We start from the raw sequence: 21,305 nt of genomic DNA, 5'->3' as shown, positions 1-21,305 counted from the left end.
GAGGGTTATTGTGCTGGGTGTGGCTGAGCTGGAGTTCATGTTCCTATAGCAGTCCTCCGAGTGTTGGGCTTTGCATTGGTAGCTAGAAAAGTGTTGATAACATACCAGTGTTTTGGCTACTGCTGAGCAGCACTGGCAGAGCATCAACGCTGTCTCTCAACATTCCCCCCATTAAGGGGCTAGGAGTGGGCAAGATCGTGTGAGAGGACACAACCAGGCTAGTTGACCCAAATTAACCAAAAGGATATTCCATACCATATGATGTCAGGTCAGATATAAAGCTAAGAAAAGGAGGAAGGGGATGCATTCAATATTTACAATGTTTGCCTTCCAGAGCAACCACTACACATGCTGGAGCCCTGCTTTCTGGGAAGCAGCTGAACATCGCTCACTGATGGGAAGTAGAGAATAAACTTTTTTTTTTCTCTTTGTTTATGCACATGCAAACTTTCACTTTTGCTTTAGTAAACTGCCTTATCTCAACCTACTAGTTCTTATTTTTTCTCCCCTGTCCAGCTGGGAAGGGTAGAGCAGCTCGGTGGGCACCTGGTGCCCAGCCAAGGTCAACCCATTAAAGTTATACAGCTTGACTTCCTCTTTGATATTCTAAAATTCACAGATAATTTATTAAATATGTATATTAAAAACAAAGTGAATTTACCTTAGATGGTGTCATGGTTTTGCAAAACCACTACATATGGTTAGTTTAGAAACAAATGTCTCTAAACACCATTATTACACCAGTCCTGTTTAACATATCAATCTTCATCAATGCTCTGGATGAGGGGATCAAGTGCATCCTTAGCAAATTTGACGACACCAAGATGGGTGGGAGTGTTGATCTGCTGGAGGGTAGGAATGTACTACAGAGGGATATGGATATGCTGGATTGATGGCCCAAGGCCAACTGTATGAGATTCATCAAGGCGAAGTGCTGAGTACTGCACTTGGGTCACAACAACCACATGAAACACTACTGCCTTGAGGAAGGGTAACTGGAAAGCTGCCTGGCAAAAAAGGACCTGGGGATGTTGGTCAACAGCTGGCTGAACATGAGCCAGTCCATGCCCAGGTGGCCAAGAAAGCCACTGGCATCCTGGCTTGTATCAGCAATAGTGTGACCAGCAGGACTAGGAAGCGATTCTTCCTCTGTACTCGGCACTGGTGAGGCCACATCTCTAATACTGCGTTCAGGTTCGGCACCCTCATGACAAGATGCTGGAGTACATCCAAAGAAGAGCAACAGACCTGGTGAAGGGGCTGGAGCACAAGTCTTTATGAGGAGCTGCTGAGGGAACTGGGTTTATTAAGCCTGGAGAAAGGAGACTCAGGGGAGCCCTTATCACTGTCTACAACTACTTGAAGGGAGGTTGTAGTGAAGTGGGTGTCAGTCACTTCTCTCAAGTAACAAGTGATAGGATGAGAGGAAATAGCCTCAAGTTGTACCAGGGGAGGTTTAGATTGGATATTACAAAACATTTCTTCACCAAATGCTTGTCAAGCAATGGAACAGGCTGCCCAGGGAAGCAGTTGAGTCACCATCTGTGGAACTATTTAAAAGATGTGTAAACATGGCACTTGGGAACATGGTTTAGTGGTGGACTTGGCAGTGTTAAGATTACAGTTGAACTTGATGATCTTAGAGGTCTTTTCTAACCTAAATTATTCCATGATTATTTAGGGATCATTGCCAACAATTATGCAGTGGAAACTTGAGTAAGCACAGTTTTAAATGAAATACCTAAAATATTTCTTCACATATTTTGAGACAAAAAAGCACCAGCATTCTTGTGAAAAATTCTTTTCAAAGTCATCCAATGTCTCTCATACAATGACAGTTATGAACCATAAACAGAAGTAGCCTAAACCTCTAACTCGCAACATTGGATACACTGTTTCATTATATAAGTTGCACACTTGAAAACAGCTCTTGGACCACAACGGAAGGAAGGAAGGAAGGAAGGAAGGAAGGAAGGAAGGAAGGAAGGAAGGAAGGAAGGAAGGAAGGAAGGAAGGAAGGAAGGAAGGAAGGAAGGAAGGAAGGAAGGAAGGAAGGAAGGAAGGAAGGAAGGAAGGAAGGAAGGAAGGAAGGAAGGAAGGAAGGAAGGAAGGAAGGAAGGAAGGAAGGAAGGAAGGAAGGAAGGAAGGGATTTCTTTTACGATGCTGATCAGTATCAGCTAAGAATATGAGAGTGAGAATAATGTTTCTGGTCATGGAGACAGATGAGGAATCATTTAAGTACAATGTCTTGATTTAGGACAATCCAAAAGGCGGACACTTCAAAATGAGTTACCTCCTCTTAAGTATTTTAGCCAATCCCTTTCCACCAATAAGAAAAGAATATGTGTAGATACAAGTGAAAAAATAACATTTACTAAAAAAACCCAAAATAGCAACAGGCAGAAAATAACAGTAATAGTCACTAGTTACAAACTTGCTGAAATCTCACAGACTGCCCAGGAACAAAGAGAAACTCAAAATGGAGGAGTAACACCACCCCCATCCCCCTCCCAAGATGATGCCCTCTGCAAATGACCGCATGTGGAGAGACAAAGATGGCAGTAGCTCATCCCCTCTATGTCTCCACCAGTAGTGGCAGCTCCATTGGCAAAAAGCAGATGGCACACTCCCATGGCTGGAGTTCGGTCAATATCTAGAACTTGTGGAGGGACTTTGCTGCTTTCTTGGCAGAAGATGCTAAGCAGTCGGCTGGGGTAACTCAGACTCCGTGCCTTCCCATTTTGACCGGGCACTGCTGGTGTGCTGGGGCGACCATATGAAGCAGGACTGTTATGTTCTTTTCGGTGTGATGCTGCAGCTGTAGTCAGGCACTCGCAGAATTTACCTTGGGGCAGTCCAGGACTGAAAAACACAGCCTTTCGAAAAAAAACAAAACACCCAAAGCACCCCCCTCAAAGAAAAAAGACCAAAAGAAACCCAAAGGGGAGCCTCCACCCATGCTGCCTCAGCTCTATGGCAAAATCCAAGAGGCAAGAGAGGCAAGAGACAAGAGAGAGCTCTGCCTGAGTGCTCTGACTTCTAAAACTCCTGGGGCATCCCCTAGCTCCTGCCCTACCATTCAATTTTTCAGCTGCCAGGTCTTAAAGAGACAGTAACAATTTTGGGCACAGATAGCTGTGTAATACAATAACATTTTGGGTTACCCAGGACATTATCCAACCCTTATTCCATATCATCTACTCCTGCCCAAATGAATACCTTTCACCTGTACACATATATACATATAAATATTTACAAATACAATTATTATTTCAGTAGCCACTGGCTATCCTCCAGGATATGGATTGAATTCATTTGGTCCATGACTGATATAACCAGAGCAGTCCATTCTCATTGTCCATGGTAGTTACAACATGCAGTGACAATGACATTCAGCAACCAGTGTTACATATGCAATTCAACATTACAGGCTGTTCTCACCCAAAGTCAAAACCCCCTGAGGTATACAATGTGTTTCCCCATCCCTCTGCATTGCCCGCCAAGTGTAACCAGGTCATTGAGGAAAAATAATCCCATGGATGGGTTTGCTTTTCCTCAAGGCAGGATTAATCCAAACTGTCTTTCCTCGCATACCTCTCATATGCACCACAAGGACTTTATCTCCATCTGCTGTATGCAGGGATCCTGATTGTGCAGGGCCGTCTCAGTAAGTGGAACATCTTGTGTTGACTAGCCATGTAGCCTTTGCTAAGTGCAGATCCCACTGCTTGAGGGTCCAACAACCCAGTGCCTTCAATGTTGTTTTTATCAGTCCATTATACCAGTTGACATTCCCAGTGCCTGGTGCATGACAGGGTATATAATACACCCACTCAATATTGTGTTGTCTAGCCCAGATTTTTATAAGGCTATTTGTGAAATGAGTCACATTGTCTTCCTCAATTCTTTCAGGGGTGCCATGTCACCACAGGACTTGCTTTTCAAAGCCCAAAAAAATGTTCTGGGCAGTGGCATGAGACATGGGGTTGTCTCCAGCCATCCAGTGGTTGCTTCTACCACTGTAAGCATGTAACTCTTGCCTTGGCGTCTCAGAATCTCTGCTGGTCAGAGTGACTCTGAGATATGTACAAGCTTCTTTTTTCCAGTTTGGCCCTCGAAGAAGGAGTCAGGATTTTTCTGTTCTCGTTCTCAAGGTTGTTTATTATTTCTTATCTATAACATTCTTTCTCTGACCTGCCTCAGGTCTGTCTGGCAGGTCGGGTTGAGGCACACTGCCCACCTCAGAGGCGGTGTTGTCTTTTTAAACTAAAAACAATGTGTACATTATTTACAATAACTTCCCAATACCTATCATCTATGTTAGACAGTGAGCTTCTACTCTAAACCAATCTAAAAGTGCCAGCATCACCCAGAACATGGAGGCCAAGAAGAAGAAGGAGAAAGACTGGACACACCCGGATTCCTCCATCTTGCCTCCTGAACCCCCATTCTAAAAAACCCAAAAATCTATTTTTCACCCTGTGACCAACTAACTATTATTCGACTTAAAGTCTCTTGACTTTTAATTCTTCATATAAAGGTTGGCAATTGTTTTTTCCAAGGGCTAAATCAAAGGCACGGGGGTGTTGGGCTCTGTGCCAAGGTCTCTGAGCCCGCCAGGCAGGGGCTCAAGCCCTCCAGGGCAGCCAGAGGAATTTATTGGGTTCCGACATTGGCAGGTTTGCAGCAGTGTGATGTAACTGATCTGCCAGGCCTAACCCATACTTATATTTAGACCACCGCTCCAAATACCACAGGAGCTGTACCGGCTTGGCCTGCTTGATCACAGCACATGTTTCACAGTCATGGATAACCTGGGATATAGTGTCTGTGTTTAAGTCTACCCCTCAGTCACAAGCCCACCTGTATGTTGCATCTCTTCTCTGATGACATTAGGCATCATGGACCCACTGAGCTAGAAATAACTCACCCTTATGTTGCCGGTCCAGATCTACCTGTGACACCTTGATTTTGGCAGCCTGATCCACCTGTTCATTGTTGCAGTGCTCCTCATGAGCCTGACTCTTAGGTACATGTGCATCCACATGACAGACTTTCATGGTCACCTGGGTAGCAATGTCTTGCCACACTTTGGCAGACAAAGGGGTTTCCCTCTGTGCTGTCAGTTGGCCTTTTTCCATCTTTCCAGCCACTCCCATAAAGTATTTGCTACCATCCACAAGTCAATGCAGAGGTAGAGTGTTGGACACTTCTCTCATTCAGCAATGTCCAAAGCCAACTGGACAGCTTTCAGTTCTGCAATATGACTCCATCTACCTTGGTGGCTTCCGCAACTCACCGTGTAGGGCTCCATACAGCTGCTTTCCATTTCCTACTGGTCCCTATGGCAAGGTATGGCAAGATCCATCAGTGAAAAGAGAGTATCTCCTCTCACTCTCCAGTAGCTGGTTATATGGTGGGGCCTCCTCTGCACATGTCACCTGCTTTTCTTCCTCTTCAGATGATAATCCAAAATTCTCACATGTAGGACAGTTCATGATGACTTCCAAGATCCCAAAGTGATTCAGATTTCCTATACGAGCTTGCTGTGGGATGAGAGCAATCCACTTACTCCACGTCATATAAGAGGCATGATGTTTTGCAGGGATTTTCCCTGTAAACATCCTAGCACTGGTAGCTGGGGTGCCAGAAGAAGCTGTGCTTTGGTGCCAATCACTTCTGAGGCAGCTTGAACTCCTTCATAGGCTACAAGAACCTCTTTTTCAATTGGGGTGTAGCTGGGCTCAGATCCTTTGAATCCCCAACTCCAGAACCTGACAGATCATCCTCAAGTCTCTCCAGGTACATTCTGCCAGAGTCTTCAGGAAGGACCATTCTCCCTGACTGCAGTGTAGAGCTCATTTTTCACATCCTGTCCTGTCCTGATTGGCCCAAAGACAAATGCATGAGGAATCTCCTATTCAATTTGTTCAAAGGTTTACTGTTGTTCAGGGTCCCACTTGAAATATTTTTTCTTTCATGTCACAAGGTAGAGAGAGCTTAAAATCTTGTTGAACTCTGGGACATGCATACTCAAAAAACCCATGATGCCTAGGAAAGCCTGTGTTTGCTTCTTGCTGGTCAGTGGAGACATCACAGCTATCTTATTGATCACCTCTGTTGGAATCTGTCTGCGCCTGTCTTCCCATTTTACCCCCAGGAACTTAATTTCCTGGGCAGGTCCCTTGACCTTACTGTGCTTTATGGCAAAACTGGACTTCAGGAAGATTTGGATTATTTTCTCCCCTTTCTCAAAAAATTCCTCTGCTGTGTTGCCCCAATGCTCAGGAGTCTTACCACAGAAGGGTCCTCTGAGAGACCAGACAAGGTGTTCAATTGTCTAATGTCGTCTGTCTCTACAGTAATCCCAAAAGTTCACCTGAGGGACAGCTGAACAGCTTTGAGTCCAGCAAGTTGGCTCAATCCACCTTCTCCTTCAGTAACTTCTGCAACCTGTTGTGTGGGGCTCCATACGGCAGCTTTCCACCTTTGTTTCATCCCTACAACGTGACAGGAACTGTCAGTGAAAAGAGCGCAGCATGTTTCTTCTCCTGGCAGTTGGTTGTATGGTGGAGCTTCCTCAGCATGTGTCAGTTGTTTTTTCTCCTCTTCGTCAGAGATACTATTACAGCGACCTGAGTGGGCGCGGCTGGTGATAGAGAGACGGTGAATCTTGTATCTTGATCAGAAGGCTGATTTATTAAGATATGATATATAATACATTATGACTATACTAAATAGAATATAGAGAGAGGTTTGCAGAGCTGCTGGCTAAGCTAAGAATAGATAGAAAAGAATCCCAAACAAAGTTGTGTCCAGGGACTCAGTCCCCTGGCTTGCACTGGTGATTGGCCCTTAATTATAAACATAGGAAATGAACCAATCAAGGTGTCCCTGTTGCATTCCACAGCAGCTGATAATAATTGTTTACCTTCTCTTCGGGGGCCTCTGGCCTCCCGAAGACGCAGAAATCCAAAAGAAAGGATTTCTGTGGAGAAATGTCTGCGACAAGATACCAAAGTTTTCACCTTCAGGCCAATTTGTAATTATCTTCAAGATTCCAGGGTGCTTCAGTTTTCCAGTATGGGTGCACTGTGTGATGAGAGCAATCCACTTGCTCCATGTGTCATTGGTGGAGTGGTGGGTAGAGGGAACCTTTGCTTTGAACATCCACCCCAGCACCAGTAGTCGGGGTGCCAGGAGGAGTTGTGCTTCTGTGCCAATCACCTCTGAGGCAGCTTGGACTCTTTCATAGGTGGCCAAGATTTCCTTCTCTGTTGGAATGTAGTTGGCTTTGGCCCCTCTGTAACTTCGGCTCCAGAATCCCAGTGGTCAACTCCAAGTGTCACTCACTAGGCACCTCTGCCAAAGGCTCCAGGACAAACCATGGCTCCTGGCTGTGGAGTAGAGCATGTTCTTCACTTCTGGTCCTGCTCTGACTGGGCCAAGGGCTACCACATGAGCGATTTCTTACTTGATCTGGGTGAAGGCTTGTTGCCGTTCAGGGCCCCAGTGGATATTGTTCTTTTTGCAGGTGACTAGGTAGAGAGGGCTCACAGTCTGACTGTACTCAGGAATATACATTTTTCAAAAGCCAATGGCACCTAAAAAGCTTGTATTTCCTTCTTGTTGGGCAGTGGAGACATTGCTGTGATCTAATTGATGACATTGGTGGGAATCTGATGCCATCCATCTTGCCACTTTACTCCCAGGAACTGGATCTCTCAAGCAGGTCCCATGACTTTGCTCTTTTTGATGGCGAAACTGGCTTTCAGGAGAATCTGGATGATCTTCTCTCCCTTCTCAAACACCTCTGCTGCCATGTTCCCCCACACAATGATGTCATCAATGTACTGCAGATGTTCTGGAGCCTCACCCTTTTCTAGAGTAGTATGGGATCAGTCCATGGCAGATGGTGGGGCTGTGCTTCCACTCCTAGGACAGTTGGTTCCAGGTGTATTGCATGCCCCTCCAGGTGAAGGGAAACTGAGGCCTGCACTCTGTTGCCAGAGGAATGGAGAAAAACACACTGGCAATGTCAATAGTGGCATACCACTTCACTGCCTTGGACTCCAGCTCATACTGGAGCTCCAACATGTCCGGCACAGCAGCGCTCAATGGTGGAGTCACTTCATTCAAGGCATGATAGTCCACAGTAAATCTCCATTCTCCAAATTTGTGTACAGACCAAATGGGACTGTTCAAGGGTGAGTAGGCCTTGCTGACCACCCCTTGGCTCTCCAGGTCACAGATCATCTTGTGGATGGGAATCACAGCATCTTGAGTTGTCCAGTACTGCTGGCGGTGCACTGTCGACGTGGCAATTGGTACTTGTCGCTCTTCCCCCTTCAGAAGATCTACTGCAGATGGGTTCTCTGATAGTCCAGGCAAGGTGTTCAATGGCTTAATGCCCTCTGTCTCCACAGCAGCTATCCCAAATGCCCACCTGAGTCCTTCTGGGTCTTTGAAATACCCACTTAGAAGGAAGTCTATGCCCAAAATGCACGGGGCCTCTGGGCCAGTCACAACGGAATGTTTCTTCCACTCATTTTCAGTCAGGCTCACCTCAGCTTCCACCAGGGTCAAAGTATCCTATTGCAAAAACATCCTATTGCAGCATTTTAATATTATGAAGAACTCTTTCAATTTAACTATGATCTTTTAGTAATTTATTAAGAGGTGGATAGCATTGCTACTGCATCAAATTAATGGGTATAGTGAAGGAACAACAACTAAAATGAACACAACCAAATCCAGTATTTAGCCACTATTTTGCAATCCGAGAACCTGAAAGAAACACCCAAGAAAGGTAGTGCATGGACATCTTGTGATCTACCCTCTCCGCACCACAGCTAAATCCTCACTGATTTAGCATATGAGAAGACAACATCCACAGATCAGATAGTTCTTGTTCTCTGAACACAGAGAGGTTACTGAGTATAAAGGAAAACCAGAAATCAGAGACTGAATTTTACTTACTGCAGTTAAAGGAGTTGGTGTAGGTATAGGAAGCAACCCTGCACCGGGCATCAGACTTGTCATAGTAGGAGCAGGTGCCAATAGAGAAAGGGCTTTGGCTTCATCTGGGATTTTACCTGAAGAAGCAAAGAAAAGCATTACACAGAGTTGGAACACTACACAGATGTTACTCTTTCTATGATTTTACAATTACTCTTGCATTTAAAAAAGTCATAAATAAGAATGAATCTATTTACCAGATCCTTACAAAGAGATATGGACTTAAGTATTTCCTTTTACCCTGTGTCTACTAGGAAAAACAAAAGTGAGCAGAACTTCAAAGACTAGCAATGTCATTAATGGATTATTATTTTAAAAACTGAATAATGTACACAATTATTTAACACTTGGAGCTATGGGTCACCTGTACTGGAAACTTAATGTTCATGAGCCAAACGATATCAAGCATGGACGCTTTCCTGGGGCAGTGTTTTCACGGTGATTGAAAGCTGTTTTACACATGACAACCATTCATGTTGGCTGCATCACTAATAGCACACAGAACATCAGATATAGAAAAGAAGAACTTTTTTTTAAAGTTTAATCCCCAGAAATGGCAAATAAGCAAATCAGTGTAAAAAAGAAAGAAACAAAGTATGTGTTAACTGAAAATCATGAGCTTTTTCACCCTCTGCAGTTACCTACTTTTGATGTACAAATAAATAAAAATAAAAAAAGCCCTACTGTGACTCCACACAAGACATACTACAAATGAAGTTGGGAGTGGAGGAAGGGCTGAAAAATTCATATTTGTACTGTCTTACATTCTAGGTCACCTCAGTTTATCTAAATTTTTGATAAATTAGCTTTAAGTTTACTGAAATTAAAGAGAATCATAACTTATCAGCTAAGCAAGCTATATTTACCTATATTTCCTACTATTTCAACCATATTTTCCCTGTCACGCAAAAAGTTTAAGCAATATCTAATCTGAACTAAACACAGGTTTGATTGAAAGTTAGTTACAATGAGACTGCTAAAGAAATAATAAAAATCTTCAAAAATCAAAAGATGCAATAGTTAATTGTAAATGCAATAAACGTATGTTTTAAATTTGAAATGCAAAGGCATTTAAACTGGTACAAATATTAAACACTGAACTGAAAAAATAAAGAAAAGAAGTGCTAATTACATTAGTTATCTATGATTTATTCAAAATTACTGGAGTAACTGTATATATGCTACCAATTTGAGCCCTGTGATACTACCCCATGCACTTTAATAATGTAAATGCTTTTATTTAAAAATTGTTTTAAAAGTCAAGGTATATACAAATACTGTGCCAGTGACTTTTACTGCTTTGGTTCAAACTTTATGTGTTTTAACTATAAAGCCCTTAACTTCAGAATTTTAAAATTATTATAAATATTGTTCTCAAAACCCAAATTATTATATTATTTTCAAAACACTGTGCAATTTTAGCTATATTTGTGAAAATAAACCCCACAGGAATCATACTACTTAAAAAAAAATAAAAAGACAAGTTGCAAACCTGTTCTACAGATCTGCATCAAGGACTTGGTTAGAGTTGGAGATACAAAGGACAAAACAAATATAAATGAAAATTAATTTTTATATAGCATGAGTGGATTAGAAAAGATAGAATAACAGTACTCTTCTTTTTTCTCACACCTTCTATTTAGCGTTATTTAAATTTGAGGCATCTTGCTCCTTAACATGTAACAAACCACTTTATTTTGCTATCTAAAGGAGAAAATTATTATCTTATTAACAAATAAGAATTAACTGTGTTATTATGTCTTCCAGGGCTTTTATAAAAACATGCATAAATCTGAGTCATCATCACAATGCTGAGCACTCCTAACAGGTCTCATTTTGAACTCAGGCATGCAATGAGAGGTGTACTTGATTTGCCAGACTGCTCATGAGAATCAGGTACCTTGTAGCTAACAGGCTTCCAAATATACAGTTCCAACAACTGTGTGTGCAAATTAGGCATACAATTATATGCCAGTTCTTCTGAAAAACAAAATACTTAAGCATTTTCAAATTATTGCTGAGCCAGCATCTTGCAATTAACTGGATACTCATAGAGGTTTCTACAGGATCAACAGACATGGCTCAAGTAAATTTAATGGCTCCTAAAGTGGTACATCTGAATTGCAATTTAGATCCTTGGTCAATAATATACATAAGCATATGCCTAATTTAAGTATGCACTTACATACAGCCAATTCAATATACACTTAAACCAGATAAACTTAAGAGATGCTTAAGACATTTAGCCCTTTTAGATAGGAAATGAGTTATGCATATGCATATAACTAAACTGACAGGGAGTCAAGTTCAGAAATGTACTTAAATACCATTCTAAACTTTAAGTATATGGTTCACCTTACTGAAATAATTGCAATTATTCATTATTCATTTGCTCAAACATTGCTTAAGGAATCAATTGAACAATTTCAGTTAAATAAACTATTATAGTTTAAAAAAATGAATTACATACACATATAAACTGCAAAGTTAGCAGCGTTTTTTCCAGAATACTTTGGTCCCTCAACAGCATAATGTTTAATGTTAAATACAAAATCTAGTTGATGAGGTGCATGCCACAAAGATATGTTTATTTATTTTATTCAAGAATGAAGAAAGGTCTACCTCTACAGACAGAACCCTGAAAATTTGTTTGTATTTTCAGATACTGTCTTTTTGAAAAGATACCCCTTTCGAAGTTTTAAGTTTTTAAGATCGGGGTAAACTTTTAAACAATTCTATAGAAAATAAACTGTTGAGGGCAAAAATAAAACCCAAAACCAAAACCCTGAAATATCCTGGAAATTTATTTCCCTGGTTTTTAGACAGTTTTGAAAAACAAATTAATATGTAAGGCCAAATAACCTCAGAAGTTACAGCCTCATTCATTTATTTTTAAAAGGGATACAAGCCCACAAAAATACAACAAAATATGTCAGTAATGACAACAAATTAGGACACTTTCATTTAAGAATAACTGCTTTGGTTTTTAAACTCATGGTATTTAAAAGCTGAATGGAAATGAGGCAAATATATTTATTTTTAATAAGGGAAACAAGCAAAAGAAATTTGCCACATCTGTACTGCATCCTTAGAAATATTTATTTGAATGCATGAGTGTTTAGTAAATTAGATTCTATGATCATTTATTTATTTATTTATCACTTTGCAAAGGAATCTGAAAGCAAATGTAGAATTAGCTCTGTATTACCTAGAGATACCTTATGCTTGTTCAGAAATGTAGTTTTCCTAAGTGCTTAAAAGCCCTAGTCAATCTCGTCTGTACTGAAATCCATTTTGTTAAATGCTAAACAGAAATACCTGTGTTAAGCAGGTACTAACCACAGTATTTTTATCACTGTCCATGTGCTCAGAAATTTTCTTACTCTTTATACTGAAACTACATGGTTAATCCTCCCATCACCCCAATACAGCTTTAAAAATAACTAAAGTACATTTCTTTTTTAAATACTTTATTTTTACATTTACTTGAAAGAATTTTAAAGGAATTGTTTTTTTTTTTTTTTTTACTATTTTAAATCAATGGAAAATGCCCACTTACAAATAAAATAATTTCCGTATGATTCACTTCATGATTCTTATTTGATTTAGCAGCAGAGATTAAAGACATTACAACTACTTGTAATTACCTCAACTGGCACAGCTAAATCCAACAGAGATCACAAAGCTCTTCCCAGCTACAGTTCTCAGCTTGGTGCATTATGAGAATCAAGCCAATTGGCCCCAATGCAGCTGGCTGGGAAGAGTAATGCTTGAGGACTAGACACATTACCTGGTCCAGCACTTCTGTTTTAGGGCTTCTGTTTCACAAGAACAAACATCATTTAGGGATAAGAACTTTCTCAATCACTCCAGCATGAACTGCCAGAGCTTCTGAGATTGTGAAATGATAATTTGGTTTTAACCTCTTCTTGAAATAATGACCACTGGAGCATGCAAAAGTGCAATACACACATACACACACACAAAACTTTTCAATCTTCCCATGAATAAGAGTGTTGAAAGACAATGTGCCTCACAACACATTCCAAAAAAAAAAATCTCAGGCTGCATTTGTACTTATGAGGGGTAAACAGTTTTTTCTAAACATTACAAAAACAAAAGAATGAAATCTTACTGCCACTGACCTCACTGGAGCAAGGTTTCATCAGAAGCAAACAAATATTTCATGACATTCAATACTCATGAAAGCTCAATATCAGAAATAATTAAACTCTTCTTATTAGATATAAATACAAACCCTTCTTTTAAACACATCATGCAGCCTAAAAGTACTCTGCTGAGAAAAGGAAAAATAGCAGAGAAAAAGAATGATTTTACTTTGTAAAGTTAATTTTTCCAGAAAGTTTTAACTTTTCTTTCAAGATAAGCTCACAAAGCATAACATATGAAAGAATGCATCTTAAAACTGATATAGTTTTCACTATTTCAGTCTGACACAATGTGTTCATCTGTTGAATTGAGATGCTTAAATGTATTCCAAACAAAACTTATCCATAGCTCACAGCATAAAACTTAAACATATCCTAAATTCTCTGTATACCATCCACAAGTAGCTTCAAGTCAACTTCAAAATAAAACACTATGAACCCTTTACAAAGCATAATTTTTTTCAGAGCTGAATTACCAGTTGACAAGTACAAGGGTAAGGGATTTAACAGAACAAAACAAAAAGGAAAAAAATTAAAAAGTGAAAATAAAAGAAACAAAGGAAGGAAAGCAAAATAAAATGAAAACAGAGACAGGGCGTCTATCTTCAGCAGGCCAGACTTCAATCTCATTTCCCCCATGAAGATTTCACTTGGCGGCAGGTTTAGTGGCATGGCAAACAATGCCTAACTCAGGCAAGTGCAACAGGTCTGCCTTGGCCAGTCTAGTCATCTAATAATGCACAAATGTCACACAGAAAAAACATACAAAACCAAATTAATAGTCAAAATCCATCTACTAGACAATGTGGACATAAAATTTAGAATTATTAGGGTGGTATCTTTGTTTATCTTTCAAATTTTGTGTTCTCAAACTAATGTTTAAAGCAAAACCTAATGATACACACAAAAGAAAGTTATATTTTGACAACTTGATAATGTTAATTAATTTACAATTATATTTTTGTTAAATTGCTTATTAAATGTCACAAAATGAGCAGTTTTCATTGTGTAGTGGTTCCTTCCTCATATTCTTAATTTACCACTGTCTAAATACACTACAAATTTCAGATCTTATTCTGTTTTCTAAAATCAAGTTTTCAGAGTTTCATTTTACCCCTTCTATATGTTTAATTCAGCACATGAAACATTTTATTGCTGGCACTGTTGGCTACTGATATAATTTAAACTTTTAGTAGAATATAGCCATTGTTATTTTTAAAGCCCATTGTACACTCCAGTGATTCCATTAACAATTATACATAGTGAATAAAAAATGTTGCACTATGGTCTCAGAAAGTTAAACCTATATAAATTCACATCTTTGCAAATTAAAATTAGTTATTCTATTAGAAAGTTACATGAAAACAGCATTCTGACTTGAAAATAGAAATTGACCTCACAACCCAATCACTTGTTCACCTAATTATATATAAATCTCTGTGGGGTCCAGAATGGTCTGAAACAGTGACAGTTTTTCTGTAACACATTTTCTGAGAAATACCTAATAAGTCATCTACAAACAGGGTTGGAACAAGATTTCTCAGAACTTTGATTTTATTCTCCTTCCCCTCATTGTCTGCCATAAAGACATAGGAAAACATAGCTCTACCTGCCTGTTGTCATATCACATCATGCAGCGATCTCAAGAAAAATACCAGGAAGTGTTGTTCATCCATTAGGTAGCAATCTTTCCTCTCTGGCAGTACTGAACCAGTGTTAAGATTCTGAAGAATTTGCAGTCAATTACTTAAGGGCAATTTTTCAATAAGGATGCTGTTCTGATACATTTTGCCTACCCAAAGCCTTTACAAAGCTTCAAGTGGATACAGCAATATCCTCTTTGTGGTTTAAGAATGAGTTCCAAAAATAAAACCCAAAAGTCCCCCAAATAAACCATAAAAGCAACTAAAAATCTAGGCTTCACAAAGACTAGTCAATATGTCCATGTTAACAGGCTACAAGAATAGACAGTGTACTGTAGGTCATCTAAGAGTCTATGAAATTTTTAAGACTTGTCAGAGTTTGCTAGGAAAACCCCAGACCATCACTGCAGCAGCACTAATCTCATACTATCTAGATCATGATGTGGCAAACATGCCAAAATATGGCACTCTGGGACCACTGTTAAACTCCAAAAAGTCAACAGTATTTTTTGAACCAAAACCTGACTACTGAAGTTATAAAAATCCTGTTAATAGCAGATATTTCTGAACTTGCTGCAGTTTATGGATCAATCTTTCTAAATATTTTTGTTCATGGCAAAACAGCTATCATGTGAAGTTATCTGTACTCCATCAACTGGAATACTCCACTCCAAAGAGGCAATCCAGATCCAAATGGGCAAATGCTCAATTCCCACAATTATCACAATGAAGTCAAGGAGGCTCTGCCTAACTCTGGTGATCTGCCTACAGTAAGTAGAGCCATGCTTCATAGAATTGCATTTAAATCTGGGATAGTATACTAACAATAAGAACTACCTTGTATTCAACACATGTAAAAGCAGGACCTCAAAGCTAGTTAAAGAAACACTTGTAAATTTAGTATTCACTTTATTTTACTGAGTTAGAAAAATATTTTACACTAGAAGCATTCTGTACAGTTGATTGCATTTTTAAAGATATCTAAAAGAAGAGTACCAGTATGCATAAGAAAGCCTTTTTATTGCACACAAAGTAATATTTTTCCACAGGAACAAGAAAGAAAATTTGAAACTTTTTTTTATTAAATTAGAAAGTAAATATTTATATTCAAACAGCAATTACCATCACAAATGCAAAATACATAAGATTAGATTAATCTAAAATAGTCAAATGCATATATAACATCTACAAGACAAAATTGGAATTTGGTCTAAAAAATTGAAAAATAATTACTATTAAAAAAAACCCCAAAACCAAAACACCACACCAAGGGCAACACATTAAGATCCAAACTGCCGTGTTATCACAGTGCCAGGAAACTGCTTTATCTTTGCAGTGCTCCATTGACTTAAGAGAGAACTTTGTGTGGGAATAAGCTTGCCAATACAAACTATAATGAAGTGTATTAGTTTACCTTATTTTCCCACAAAATATGTAATAACTGTGGAAAATTGAACTATCCTAATTTAAATCAACTATTTTTTTCTAATGCTGGATTTCAGTTTAATCTAGATAATTTGGTTTCTTCATTTGATTTGCAATTTTGTTTCAAGGCTTTTTTTTACAGAAAAAAAATCAAATAACAGAGCACTGCCTCTTTAGATAGAAAGCTTAAAAAAGTTAGCAGACAAGACAAAGACCAACATTACAGAAGAATGTCTAAAATACCAACCTTCTGCACAGGGCACAACTATCAAAGCTCTGTCAATAAAAACCGTGTTAGTTAGATGCTGGGCCACACCGACACTTGATGCTTCACGAAACTTAATATAACATACTTTGGAGGAAAAAGTAAGAGGTGTGTTGCTGCAAGATAAAAGGAAAAAAAAAACAACAATTAGCCATATTAAATAAATGTATGCATATATTTTCAGCTATTATTTCTTAATTAAAAAAAAAGTTGGATTTCCTGGAAAGTTACCCAAAAGACAAGTGCAGAAATTTACTAATTTGCCTACTTAAAAATTTACTAATATTTACAACATGTACAAATTTACTAATTTACCTTGTCACTTAAAAACTCATAATATAGCCCCTCCTTCTTTTTAATGGAAACTTACAGAAGCCAAAAGCCCAAATTAACAAGGCTGATTTTCTTTACAAATCTTGCTAAACAAAATTACACTGTTATTGTAAATAGCATATTTACAGGACACTTTTGTCAAGTAAATAATGTATAGTTTATCTTTTATCCTCCAGATAAAACTTGTTTAAAAACATCAGTGTCCAACGGAGGGCCAAGAGGATGGTGAAGGGTCTTGAGGGGAAGCCATCTAAGGAGCAGCTGAAATCACTTGGTCTGTTCAGCCTGAAGAAGACTGAGAGGGATCTCATCACAGTCCACAACTTCCTTGAGAGGAGGAGGAGCAGACATTGCTCTCTCCTCTGTGTGACCAGTGACAGGACCCAAGAGGAACATCATGAAGCTGTGTCAGGGGAGGTTTAGGTTAGATATTAGGAAAAGGTTCTTCACCCAGAGGGTGGTTTAGCATTGGAACAGGGTCCCCAGGTGTTGTAGTGTGTTCCTTAAGTTCATTTAATTCCTCCCCATTTTATATATCTGCTCCCCCCCCATTTTGTGTAAAATGGTTCTGCCTTCCTCAGTTTTCCCGCCACAGCCCTGCCAGTTCTATTGTCAATCTGTTAGGTTATATAATTCCTCCTCCCCTTTTTCCTTATATGTATGCTTTTTCTCCTCCCTGGGCCAAGTCAATCACCCCCACTCCGCCTAGTATTCCAGAAGCTTCTCCTCTTTGGGGGTTGTGGTTGGCTGTGGTCCCGGGACCCCTCCCATACCTGGTACCTATTGGGCTCTCCACTATGTCATTTGTATTAAGTTCATCCCCTCTTCTCCCCCCATTGGTCTTCTGTAAACCCCCTCCCGGGTCCACTCTTCCCTTTAAAACCCGTAAGCACCCTTTGTTCTTGGTCATTCGCTGGGACATCATGGGCTTCTCAATACACCAAGCTTAGCCTTTCCCCCCCCCCCCCCCCCCCCCCCCCTCCCGGCAAGTGTCCAGCTTCTTCCATCTCGTCGTTTAGCAGCGATCCAGTCCACAACCAGCACAGCCCGAGGCCTTACGACGCCGAGGGGTGCTGGCAGGTCATGCAGCGAGGTGTCAGCCTTAACCTCAGTTAGCCGGACTCTGACCTTCTCTGCTCTAGAAGGCTAGATACATGCCGCTGCAGTGTGACGCCCACGCGGGGCCTGGACTACGCCCGGACGCTTAGCCGTTGGGACTGCCGGACCCCACGAACGGATTATAAAATTCCTCTGGCCGTCAGACTACCTCCCGTGGCAACAGACCCGTTTTAGGGGTGGCGCTCCCGGGGGATTCGAAGCCGCAACTCCCCACACCCCGAGGAGGGCTTCGAGACGAGAAACCATCCGCCTGAACTTTTCATTTGCACCGCTGCTGGGTTAGGTGAGCCCCGGACTCGGTGGTTACCCCCTGCCTTTTTAATTTTCCCTGGGAGCCCTCCCTGCGCTGGGGAGCGCTCCCGATCCTTCTTCCCTTGGGGACTGGTTCCCGGCGCTGCTCGGGGCCGGGGGAAATTCTCTCTCTCTCGGGGTGGGGGGAGAGCTCTTCGCGGGTGGCCGCGGTCTGCCGCTTTTCGCGTGCCGCCGAAAGCTCCGGCAGGCGCCGCCCGCCGCGCCGCGCGTCGGAGCCCTCTGCCGCTTTCGCGCGCCCGGTGTCCCTGCTCGCCGCGGCGGGGCGAGCTCCGAGCTCTCGGCGCGGCGCAGAACGGCTGCCGCGGTTTTTTAAGCGCGGGGCGGTTTTTCCCGCGCGGTTCGCCGCGCCGGGGCCGCTCCCCCCCCCCCCTTCTCCGCCGCTTTTCGCGCGCCTTTTTGCCGCATGGCGCGGGGGGCCCCGATGCCTGCCACGTGGCGTGGCTCTCGGCTCTGCGGGGGGGCTGCATTCCACGGCGGGGGAGCCTTTGTGTCTGCCGCGGCTCGGCAGGGCGTGTCCCAGCCCCCTGATGCTGCTGCCCGGGAATTTTAAAAGCAGTATACACAGCTACATTGTCTCTCTCTGCGGCGTGTTTTGCTGTCTTTTGGAATTCGTGCCGGCGGGCGCGGGGAAGCTCTGCCTTCTCTCTGTCCCGCGGGGGGGGCTATTGGCGCGGGATGTTCTTCTGGGGACAGTCCTCACCCCTATCGATTTTTGTTTTCCCTTTCCTGTGGGGTCTGCTTCCCCAGACTTGGGGCCAGGTCCTACCACCTAAATTCCTTTCTTTCCCCTCAGTGAACCCTCAGACTTGAGGACAGTGGGGGAGCAGGGGCCGACAGCGTGTGCTTCATTGTTTTAGTTTGCATTTTTCTTTGGCGGGTGGAGTGTTCTATCGTGGGTGCTTGCTCCTCCTGAAGTCGCCTTGTCTAGGGTGCTTTAGGAGCAGGATCATGGGTGTGGGTCTGAGCAAAACCCAAAAATGAGTTTTTATTGTGGTTAAGGGTTTGTTACTTGGGGGAGGGTTTACTGCCCCCAAGAAAGAGTTGATAGTGTTGATTAGATGGGTATTCTCCCATTTCCCTGAAGTTTCCCCCGAAATTGTTAAGGAGACACGTTTTTGGGCAGCCGTTGTGGCCAAATTAGATAAAGAAGTTAATTCTGGGGAAACTCAGTTAACTAACGTGGCTTATTGGGCGGGCAAGGTGCTCACCTTGCTGCGCCCCTCTGGGGAATTAAGAAAAAGCCCTTCTCGTTCGAGTTTGCTCCCCAGTTCGCCTGGTTCTTGTGCTCCTACCCCTCGTTCCTCTCCCTCTTCCCACCGGCAGGAGCCCTTGAGAGGGCTTCTAAAGGCCAACAGCAAGCAGGGGGGTCACCTTGCCCCTGCTCCCTCTTGACCGGCTCGCCCCCCCCCCCCCCCTCCGAAGAGCCCTGGCCAAGCTCTCCGGAGTTCTCTTCCCGATCCCTTTATCCCTGTCCCCAAGTCCCCAGTTTCGGTCCCCAAAGTTGTCCGGTTTATTGAAAATTCCCAAGATGGCTGCCATGGAGCCCAGAATGGAGGCTGCCACATGGGTTTTCCCACCCTTACCCCTTCTTCTCCCCAGAATCCCTTTCTTTCCAATTCCAACCCTTTCCTCTCCCTTAACCCCTCCTGCTCCTCTGTTTCTCCACCCTCGGTTCCTCCCTCAGCTCCTCCCCTCGCTCTGCCCACAGCTCCACCCCCTATGGGCCCCTTCCAAGTTCCTCCTCCTTATTCCGCTCCGCCTCCTAACTCCACCTTGGAGGCGGAGAAAACAGTCACCACGCCCCTGCTGTTGCCCTGCCCAGAGACCAAGCCCCGCCTCAACCTCCTCCAATTCCGGTTCCCACGCTTCATGTTCCGGGGTGGGGGGGGGTGGATGACCTGAAGCCGGGACAAGTGCCTTTATTGGAAGCTGCCCCGGTTACATACCACCTTAGTGGGGAGGGGAGTGCTCAGGCCCAATGGGTGCCTATAGCCCATGCCCGGATTAAGGAACTGTGCAAGGCCCAGAGGGAGTACTCCCGGGAATCTGAGTATTTCCGGGGGCTCCTTCGCCCGGTACTTGCACAGGGAGATCTGGTGCCCGCGGACCTGAGGGCTCTCTTCTCCAGCCTTTTAGGGCCCATGGAATTCAGGGTCTGGGCGGGAGAATGGAGGAGGGAGATTGTGGAGGTTCTCCCAACACTTTGGGGGAAACCCCTCCACATCTCATGACACCGAGGGCTTGGTAATTTCTGAGGACCATCTTGTGGGCACCGGGCAGTGGGTGGGCGGGGCAGCTCAGGCAAAGGCGTTGTTCACAGAACAACTTGTGGAAAAAGGGAAGGCTGCAGAGCGTGCTTTTTATCAACTAGCTATTACCACCTCACAGCTAGAAGAAGAAGAAATAAGGCAGGGTGTGCAGGAACCTTACCTGGCATTTATGGAAAGGCTTTACCGGTTTGTGGAATCGCAGGTTCCGGGGGAGAGGGAGAGAGAGGAGATGCTTAGGCAGATGGCCTACTACAATGCCAACACAGCGTGCAGGCGGGCTATCCGATCTCTCCCTCGAAACCCCCGACCTACAGTAGAAATGATGATCGAAGTGTGTACCAGGGTGGCTCCTTTACAAGACCTGAAAGCGCGCCCCAAAAGAGCCTCCGTAGCCTTTGCAGAGTATCCGGCGCCGGAGGACACAGACGCCGAAGCTGCCGCCGCCACCGGACCAATGACACCGGGGTCCGGGAGAAGGACGGCGGTGACTCACCCCTGCCACCTCTGTGGCAAAGTGGGCCACTGGATGCCCCAGTGCCCTATGAGGCAAGATTACTTACAATATAGGAAGAGGAAAGAGGAGAAGGAAAAAGGGCAAAAAAACTAGATCAAGAGCGCAGCCCCTCCCTGCGCCAAGATAGAAATGTGGCGGGTGATGTAACATCTAGCAGGGAGGGCGGAGAAAAGGGAATCCCGTCATTCACGTTACCGGACTTGTCTTATTTCTTATCTATACCTGATGTGACATTT

At 42.7% G+C, this 21,305-nt stretch overlaps 1 protein-coding gene across 1 annotated transcript in view; it reads right to left on the bottom strand.

Annotated features, from left to right (window-relative positions):
* The window catches only part of LOC134431515 (splicing regulatory glutamine/lysine-rich protein 1-like), a 94,951-nt gene that overhangs the window by 59,804 nt on the left and 13,842 nt on the right, over positions 1-21,305 (bottom strand). The window contains exons 2-3 of the mRNA XM_063179513.1: positions 16,504-16,637; positions 8,981-9,096 (exon numbers count right to left, since the gene is read on the bottom strand). Of these exons, the coding sequence (XP_063035583.1) occupies positions 8,981-9,096; positions 16,504-16,637 (250 nt within the window). The remainder of the gene's footprint in view (positions 1-8,980; positions 9,097-16,503; positions 16,638-21,305) is intronic.

The sequence above is a fragment of the Melospiza melodia genome, chromosome W (assembly GCF_035770615.1).
Source record: "Melospiza melodia melodia isolate bMelMel2 chromosome W, bMelMel2.pri, whole genome shotgun sequence".
In the NCBI taxonomy this organism is placed as follows: Eukaryota; Metazoa; Chordata; class Aves; order Passeriformes; family Passerellidae; genus Melospiza; species Melospiza melodia.
The sequence above is the reverse complement of the archived record's forward strand: the minus strand, read 5'-3'. Positions and strand labels throughout refer to the sequence as shown.